The sequence below is a fragment of the Castor canadensis genome, chromosome 11 (assembly GCF_047511655.1).
Source record: "Castor canadensis chromosome 11, mCasCan1.hap1v2, whole genome shotgun sequence".
NCBI classification, from domain to species: domain Eukaryota; kingdom Metazoa; phylum Chordata; class Mammalia; order Rodentia; family Castoridae; genus Castor; species Castor canadensis.
Genome location: NC_133396.1, coordinates 109415271 through 109424956, shown reverse-complemented (window position 1 = coordinate 109424956; position 9686 = coordinate 109415271). Strand labels below are relative to the sequence as shown.

The 9686-nt window shown below is 41.8% G+C and overlaps 1 protein-coding gene across 2 annotated transcripts in view; it reads left to right on the top strand.

The window, feature by feature from the left end:
• The first annotated feature begins 1095 nt into the window (after positions 1-1095).
• Positions 1096-9686, top strand: part of Snx27 (sorting nexin 27) — an 86473-nt gene continuing 77882 nt past the window's right edge. The window contains exon 1 of one of the 2 annotated variants that reach the window (XM_074048095.1): positions 1096-1564. In XM_074048095.1, the coding sequence (XP_073904196.1) occupies positions 1254-1564 (311 nt within the window). In that variant the 5' untranslated portion in view covers positions 1096-1253. The remainder of the gene's footprint in view (positions 1565-9686) is intronic. The other variant, XM_074048096.1, reaches the window with a different exon arrangement.

Here is a 9686-nt window from a genome sequence, read left to right as displayed (position 1 = left end):
TCTTTCATCTTTAACCCCAGAATCTTGTGTCTTCTACAGGATTCATGAAATAGTAGTAGACTAACGTGTGACCCTATCAAGTAGGGTAAAATCAAATGTCAGACTGGAGTAGTAATTGCTTAAGTAAGCTATTTTCATCATTTTTGCTCTCTTTCCTTATTTGCCTTTACCAGGCACTTGCACAATATCCGTAAGTTTGAGTTCTGTTAAGTATCCTTGAAGATCAATTGCTGCTATTTGCAAAGAATTCCGTTGTGCTCTTGGGAATTTGAAATAAACGTAACTTCAAAATTATTGCTCAGTTGAAATTATCACTTGATCACTCTAATAGCTACTTCTAAATCACTGAGACTGTAGCTTCTGCTTTACATATGCTTTTTGTGTAGTTGGGGCATAGTTTTTACGTAGTTGCAATACATGAAAAGAACGTTGTGCAAAAATAACTGAGCCCTACCTAGTTCCTGTTACTTAGTTGCTGGTTGACTTTGAGCACTCTATGGTTCTGTTTCCCAATATGTGAAATAGGGAAACTAATTTATGGTCCAGTTGTCTCACTAGGTTGTTGGGCTATGGAATAAAATGAAATTTGCTCAGCCCCTCACTGAACCACAAACATCAACTAATCCTTTTTCTTTGGCAGTACTGGAGTTTGAACTCAGGGCTTCATGCTTCCTAGGCAAGCGCTCTACCACTTGAGCCACTCAGCCAGCTAATCCTAATTTTTACTGTTTTTTTTTTTTTTTTGGCTCTGGGGATTGAACCCAGGTCTTGGTTCATGCTTAAGCACCACTTGTACTCATCATTGCTTTTAAAAGGTTATGAAATGAAAGGAGAAAAGAAGAAACTCTCCCCCGCGTCAGCTGTGGAATCTCTATCCACAACAAAGGCTGCGTTAGATGCTCACCACGCAACTGATGAAACCCCCTAAGACAGGCTAATAGATAAACCACAACTTCCAGAAGCCTTTGCTCCAGAATGCGTCAGATAACCTCCACTCAGGCCCGGGCCCAGCCCCTCCCGCCCCTAGAGCCCAGAACTACAGCTCCCAGGAGGCCCCGCGGTCCCCAACCGTTCGCTTTTCCCCGCCCCCTGCTCCCCTTTTCCTCCACCGGTCGCTGTGTGGCCGACTCTGTCCCGCGGCCGGCGGGGAGGGCGCGCGCGTCGAGGGGTCGCGCCGGCTGCCGAGAAGGGCGGGTGTGCGCCAGGAGGAGTGGAGGCGTAGTGTGGGGGGGTACGGCTTGCTTGCTCGCAAGATGGCGGACGAGGACGGTGAAGGGATTCACCCCTCAGCCCCTCATAGGAACGGAGGTGGCGGCGGCGGTGGGGGATCCGGGCTCCACTGCGCGGGGAACGGCGGCGGGGGAGGCGGCGGCCCGCGGGTCGTGCGCATCGTCAAGTCCGAGTCCGGCTATGGCTTCAACGTGCGGGGCCAAGTGAGCGAGGGCGGGCAACTGCGGAGCATCAACGGGGAGCTGTACGCGCCGCTGCAGCATGTGAGCGCCGTGCTGCCCGGGGGGGCGGCCGATCGGGCCGGGGTGCGCAAAGGGGACCGCATCCTGGAGGTGTGAGTATCGGGGCCGCCGCCCTACCCTCCCCGACCCCCTCCGCCTGTCCCCGCATCTCTCCAGCACTCTGTCACGCTCAGGCTGCACCTCCCCCAACTCCCGCCCCGGCCCTCGGGACCCCCGCCCCCTCAGGCCTCCACTGCCCCTGCCCCGCCACCTCCTTCCCCGGTTTCTGCGACTCTCACTTCCCTCTCCCCGTAGGCTCCAGTTTGTGTCCTTGTACCCCCTGTGCTTTTACCCTTGCACGCCCGCGTGCGTTCGGCTGATTTCTCCTCCTTTGCCTCCCACTTTGGCATGCTGTTTTCTGCTCTTCACTGACCCTCGTTTTCCCCATAGTGAACCTCTGCTTCTTACTGACTGCGGCTCCTCTTTTGACCCAGCCAGTACTGTGTGCTTCCCAAGTTCTCATCTTTAGCATCATAGTTTCCTGTTCCCTGCGCCCCGCCACTCCCCTCAGTCCCTTCTGGCCTCTAGGCCCGGCAGGACATGTGATCCGCTCCCACTTTTCTTCTGTAAACATCATCCCTCCCGACTCCATCCTTTTTTCTTTCTTAGTTACTTTTCCCTTGCGGTTAAGCACCTCCTATATTTTTCATCCATTACTTGTCCTTTCTCTCCTTTTTGTATTCACACCCTCAAAAGTGTACCTTCTTTTCTGATCCTTGCATGCCTCTTGAGGGGGAGGGGTTGACACGTAGCTTCTCTTCTCCCTATCTCGGTATTACATTCTGATTTTGAATCTAGTGTCTCCATCACCACATCCCTCTGAGTGCATCCGTCTTCTGCTCCCCCACCTCAGCATCTTTGCTACTGCGAAGATTTTAATGAGGTTTATGGTAGTCACACTTCTTTTGAGTCAGGTTTATGGTAGAGTTCCCCTAGCTCCTACTTCCCCCCAAACTACAATTCCCGTTTAAGTCTTTGACCTATGCATTTTTTTTACAGTATGCCCAACTCTATTGTATTTCCTGCTCTATGCTCTTGTGATCCCATACTTCATCCCGTTCTTTCTGTACTCTAGATTGCTTTCCCATCTCTTTTTAAGGCCTCTTCTGCTGCTGCAACCCACCCCCATCCCCTACTGCAGCCTCTCCCCCCTCATATTCCCCATCACATCTCTTAAAGCTCCTAGGATGCTGCCTTGTCTTCAGTTTCTATGCAGACCTCCTCCACTACTCTAATCCAGGTGTTACTTTTGTAATTTTGAACTTTGTGTTAAAATTCATCTAATGGTTGCTGGTTGACTTGTAGGTGGGCATATGTTCTCATTGTCTTCATTCTCCTTCAATTCTGTATCTCTTTTCTTAACTGCATCTGTATTGCATATTTTTTTCATATTTTTACTCTTCCTCCATGATGGGATTTGCTCACATGAAGTCTTTCTAATTTTTTATAAACATGTTATTTAAATTGTAATTTCCACAACTGTTTGCTTTCCTCTTATAAAACCATAGATTCATTCAAGGTTTGCAAATGGGATGGTACCTTGAAAGTCTGGTCTTCCCTATCCTTTCTTTTTCATTTTGTGTCCCCATTCTTATCCTACACAGTCTTACCCTGTGGTTTCCAATCATTCTATTTTCTCATACCTTCCACCTCAAGAAAGAGTAGCTCACCAAAGCACGTGTTTGGAGATCTCATACTTTACTGTGTCCTTTCTATAAATAGATTTTTTTTTTCTACATACTGTTTTCTAGTATTCTCTGGCTTTTGTCGGGTAGTATTCATAGTCTTTTGGGGTGTAGAACATTCAGATACAGAATACAATAATGACCTTTTGATTTCTTGTACCTGGGCACCTAGTTATTTTCTTTCTAAGTAACTCAAAAATCTGTGGCCAATGTTTTCCTCTGACAGTAACTCTTGTAGCTGTCATTTTTCTTTCTCTTTGGAAGTTTATTTTAGGCTCAAAATGAAAATATTAAAAATTATAAATTTATTATAAAGTTTTAAATTACTTTTTATAAGATTTAAAAGAACAAAACTAAAATAATTCTGTAGGAGACTACAGCTAACGTTATCTACCATGCATATATATATATGTATATATATACGTATATATATCTCAACAAACAGACTTGGTGGCCTTTTGCCTTTATTGTGTTTTCTGCAGCAGAGCCCAGCTATAAACTGGATATTGTAAAGGAGACTTCAAGTGATCCTATAGGACAGGTACTTGCCTCAGGCTCAGGTTCTAGGTTAGCAACCTGGGAAGTCTTTTCCTTCTGGATGTGCTTTTTGGCACATCCTTAGTGAGCACAGAGAGAACTTTCTTTTAGAGGACACGGGAAAAGAACATTTTGCCTAGACTACATCTTTGGAAGATTGTGATGATCAAAAATCTTTTGGCATTGGTTTCATACCCTTCTGACTGTGTGCATTTTGATTTCCAAATTCTTTTAAACTTGTATGGTACTTTGGTGGAATTAGTGATAGTTGCAGCCTAAGCAAGCTAGTTGGTAAAATCTGAGATCTTAGCTATACAGTTTCCCCCTCTTTCTCCTTCCATTTCTCATTCCCTTCCTTCTTTGTCCTTCCCTTTCAAATAAGAGGAGGAAACCAGCCACCAAATAGATACGATTCTTTCTGTGCCTGCTACTTGTTTTGATCTCATTTGATTGATGTTAATTTTCCAAAAGCATTCTTTAGGCAACAGTTTTTAAAGCTTTCCTTTGTCTCTCACCCAAGTTCTTTAAATTAACCTCTGTTGTCACAAGAAAACTTTCCATGTTGCTATAGTGCCAGTTAGGGATAGTTTGGGATAGATGGGTTATTACTGTGTAGATGTGTCATTGTGTATCAAGTCATAGGTGGATATCTGGACCTTGATAATTACTATTTAAGACTTTCCCCTGTTTTAAACTCTTTCTCTTGTGTATAAATTGTTTTTATTCCACTTTTCATATATTACAGTTGTTTGGACAATTGATAGAGGTGTGAAAGAACAGAGTAATTTTGAGATTTAGACACAAGAGCATTGGTTTCTTTGTCCAACTTTTTTTTGGAAAGTACAAGGCCTTGCTAGGCAGGCACTCTACCACTTGAGCCACACTCCCAGGGTTTCATTGTATTTCTTTTAGAGTCAGCTTACCAAAGATCTGCCCTCATTGAATCTTGGAACAGTGGTTTAAACTAAATTGGAGCCAGTATGGTTGTTTGTCCTTTCTCCTTTCAAAATTGACTAGATTGTAGCTGGTTTGGGAGAGAGTCAGGTTGCAGGGCTTGGTATTGTGGTATGAGAAGCCCTCTGGGTTCTAAATTTTACTGCAGATGGAAAGTTTTCTTGAGTAGCAATGTTAGTCTCCACCTTATAATTTTTCCAGCATAACATATACTGAATCTCTTCCCTTTGATGTATATGTACCTGGAGGCTAATGTGTGAAGGATGCTTTCGACAAATAGAACCAAAATAAATGTGTCTTTGCACTAATTATATAGTATGTGAAGTAACTAACTTCAGGTCAATTTTTTTTTGGAGGTTAAAAGTTGTTCCAAAGCTCTTGATTGATTTCTTGACAGATGCCTTTAGGAGGGTTTTAGTCTGCAGTGGTAATGGATGTGGGACTCCCTGTGTTTTTGAGAATTAAGTTTGTCTGTTATCTGCCAGCCTGCCTGCCTTCCTTCCTTCCTTCTTCCTTCCTTCCTTCCCCCCTTCCTCCCTCCTTCCCTTCCTTCCTTTTCTTTGGTATTTGGCTATTGTTATCTTTAAACATGGACCTCTAAGGTTGGCTTGCAAGAGTCCAAAATCATGGATGTATTTATGATAGAGTATATGCTTTCATCCTTGGTAATATACCCATTAACTTTCCCTTGTTAAAATTACATTATAAGATAAGTTAGGTTTTATATATATATATATATATATATATATATATATATATATAATTTGTTTATTGAGAATCAATTTTTTACTTCATTTTTTGTGACAGTTTGAAAAATCATTGAACAAAAAGAGGTTGGTGCCATAAGAAATATTTTTACAAGTTGTATGAGTCATATAACATAGACTGTCAAGTCCCTTCTCAAGAGCTGCTTTCTTTGTTGTAACTGAATTCTATCTGGTTCACATTTTACAGGTAGATTTCGGTAATAGTATTTGAAATGGTTATTGATCAAAGGACATTTTTATGGCAGGGGTTCACAAACCTTTGTGTGTATGAGAATCACTTAAGGTGTGTTTATCAAAAGTATAGATTCTCAGGCTCACCTTTTAAGGGTTGTGATTCAGTAGGTCTTACATAAGGCCTAGAGGTCTAGAGTAAAAACTCTTTTGCCAGATGTTGAGAATGCAACCTACATACCAAGTCACATGCCCAGAACAATACAGCAGAATATAGACCTGTGTTCTCAGTTGATCATTGTGGTTATTTTGAGAGACATTAGCTAAGACTATGTCAACAAATAGTGGTTTGGTAGGCTCCTGAATTCCAGACTAAGTGGAAAAATCAGTTAAGTACCAAATAACATATATGATCCATGTATACTTTATTTATTTGCTCTTGCTAAACTCTTGGAATAAAAGTATATAGTTAAGAGGTAAAATAAGAAATAATAATCATTATACCAATTTGCAATGTGTATAGTGTGTTACAGTGCAGTATTTATACATTTTAACTTCACAACAGGCCTATCAGATAGGGAGATTATAAGCTCCTGAGGGCAGGGACTACCACATCAAATACTATGTATTTGTTGTATCCCTAGCCAAATGTCTGGTGGCACATAGGAGGTATTCAGTGAATACTTGCTGCATGAATATAAGTAAAGGTATCCCTATTTTATAAAAAAGAGGAACATGAGCGTTGCACTGAGTGACAACCATAATTGAACCCAGGTCTTTAGACTCTAAAACTATTGTATTTTCCACTTTGATTTATTTTTCAGCTATTTTTGACTATTAATAGTCAATTATTCATGACTGGGATTAGCTACTTAAAATTGTTAAAATTTCAGCTTGGGGTGTAGCTCAGTGGTAGAGCCCTTGCCTAGCATGTGCAGGGTCCTAGAGTCAATCCACAGCACTGAAAAAAAAAAAAAAAGTTAAAAATTCAGTTACATTCCTGTAAATGTAGATAACAGTTGAACTTTGGTTTTACCATTGTGGAATGTAACTATTTTGCATTTTAATTTTCTCTTTATCTCCTGTTACTAAATTGGGTGAGATACTGGGGGGTGCTAAAGCAAGTCTCTTTTTTTAATGTACTTCAAGTACTTATTTCCCATAAAGCAAGCATTCTTTACTCTCACTGTTGCTTTCTTTACTGTGTTGGCTACCCATGGAGAGAGTATGACAGTCACAACTGTAGCTTCAAAAAAACAAATAATACTAATTTTGAGAATAACATTACCTTTCTCTTAGAGATCACGTTTATGTATTGCTGTAACCAGGAAACAGTATTTCATTAGTAGCATAAAAATTTGTCTGGAGCTTATAAATTGTGAAGAACAGTTGTCTTTTTAGCTACCACTGACGAGTTTGTTTTGGTGAGGGCTTGTTACCCTGCTTTCAAGGATAATTTTTTTTTTTTTAAATACATTTTTGAGAGCTCTAAGTTTTATTTTTATTTATTTTTTTGGAGGACTTGGGCTTGAACTCAGGGCTTCACGCTTGCAAAGCAGGCGCTCTACCGCTTGAGCCACATTTCCAGTCTCAAGGATAATTATTTTTAAAGATAAATCTCAATGGGAATAATTCTTATAATCTGGTAGATAAGCAAAGAGATTTAATTGACAAGCAAACACTTTATAATTTATGATCATAGCAAAGTGCTCTGGGAGCAGGATCTGCAGTGAGTTTATTCACTAGATGATGGCATTACTGACAAAGGATATTGTGGTGGTTTAGTTAGAGTCAGTTAGGTTCATTCTTTCAACTGTTATCTATATAGATGTTTTCTGAGCTTAAGAGCCTGTATATAAGTGGTATAATTCCAGCCCACACAAATATATATATATATATATATATATATGTATATTTTGATAGTACTGAAGTTTGAACTCAGGGCGTTGTGCTCCCTAGGTAGGCACTCTGCCACTTGAGCAATGCCCCTGCCATTGTTTGCTTTAGTTATTCTTCAAGTGTGGTCTCTCTCTCTCTCTCTCTCTCTGTCTCTCTATGTCTCTGTCTCTCTCTCTGCCCCTGCCAGCCTCCCATATAGCTGCAGTCATAGGCTTGGGCTACCATGCCCGGTTTATTGACTGAGATGCACCAGCTGGCCTTGAACCTTGATCCTTTTAATCTCTGACCCCACCAAGTAGCTGGAATTACAGAAGTGAGCAACCATGCCTGGCTTGGAAAAAATCTTTAGGCAGTTTTAAAATGTTTTTTAAAAAGTTGTAGCTGGGTATGGTGGTACACATCTGTAATCCTAGCATTCAGGAGGCTGAGGCCAGGGGATTGTGAGTTTGAGGCCAGCCTGGGTTATCACGAGACTGTCTCAAGAAAAAAAATTGCAAGCTAGGTGCCAGTGGTTCACGACTGTAATCATAGCTACTCAGGAGGCAGAGATCAGGAGGATCTTGGTTCAAAGCCACCCCGGGCAAATAGTTTGTGAGACCCTATCTTGAAAAACCCTTCACAAAAATAGGGCTGGTGGAGTGACTCAAGGTGAAGGCCCTGAATTCGAGCCCCAGTACTGAAAAATAAATAAATAAATAAGATTGCAATTCCCAACAAGGAATTGCCTTGTAGGTGGCCTACTACAGAAGTTTTATAACTTGCTAGGTGTGATCCACTGTCTGAAAAACATTGATTTAGACATCACTTTCCCTGAAGTTGGCCCACTACTACTTTGAATTCAGTCTGGCTCCACATTTAAGCACAAACTGTGTGTAAAGTACTGCTAGGCTTGTGAGGCAGTGTCCCTTTGCCCCTAACCTTGAGAAGCTTACATGCTGTAGGGAAGGTACAAGGAGCAGTTTAGTCTGTATGAAATGAAATGAAGTAATAATGGAGATGAATGAAAAACACAATGAATGCTAACTAGTGGTGCAGGTCTGTCGGTAATCCCACCTACTAGGGAGGGAGAAGGATGGAGTTTGAGGCCAGCAGGAGCAAAATTAGCCATAACCCATCTCAAAAATGAAAAAATACAAGCAGAAGGACTGGGGTGTGTCTCAAGTGGCAGAGTGCTTGCCTAACCTTGGTAAGGCACTGGATTCTATCCCGGTGGGGGAATGAAAGGCAGGACATCCACCAGTACAACACAATGGGATTTAGAAGAAAGAGTGAACATGCTTAAGAAAATTGATGGGAACCCCATGCTGGTAGCTCACTCCTGTAATCCTACCTGCTTGACAGGCTGAGGTCAGGAGGATCACACACAGTTCAAGGCCAGCCCAGGCAGGGAGTTACAGAGACCCCATATCAACCAACAGCTGGGTATAGTGGCATCCACCCAAGCTAATGGGAGGCTGAGATCCAGGCCAGCCTGAGAAATAAAATTTGTGAGACCCCCACCTCAATGGAAAAAAGCTGGGTGTGGTAGCCCCTGCCTGTTATCCCAGCAATGGCAGGAAGCTTAAAATAGGAGGATCACAGTCCATGCGGGGCAAAAAGTGAGACCCTATTTCCAAAATAGCAAGAGCAAAAAGAGCTGGAGGCGTGGCTCAATTGGTAGAACTCCTGTTTTGCAAGCTTGAAGCCCCGTGTTCAAGCCCCAGTACTGCAAAAAAGAAGTAGAAGAAAAAAGATTGGTGGGATATATGTCATAGAAGCCTTTTAAACTGTGATTGAAGGAAAAGTATAATTTCAGTAGCAGAGGAGGAGGAAGGGTAAAGTTCTTATAGCAAAGGACCTAGAGTTACCATTTGCAGATAATTGTGATAGGAACTGGAAGGAAGGTTGAAATGAAATCAAAAGGGCTTTGAATGCAGTGCTAAGAAGTTAGGATTTTATTCTGTTTATGAACACAGAGTATAGTTGTATATGCGTTAATACCAGGACTTCCTGTGGACTTAATTTTTATTATTTACCAGAAGTTGACTGACTTTTCCAGGGCCAAAGAGGAAAATCAGTATTAGAATTAAAAGCATTTTGGAGCATCTATTCCCTTGGACTGCCTTGTACCATATAAAAAAAGGAACTAAGAACAACTAAGCTCTAATACCCAGAGCCAGGAA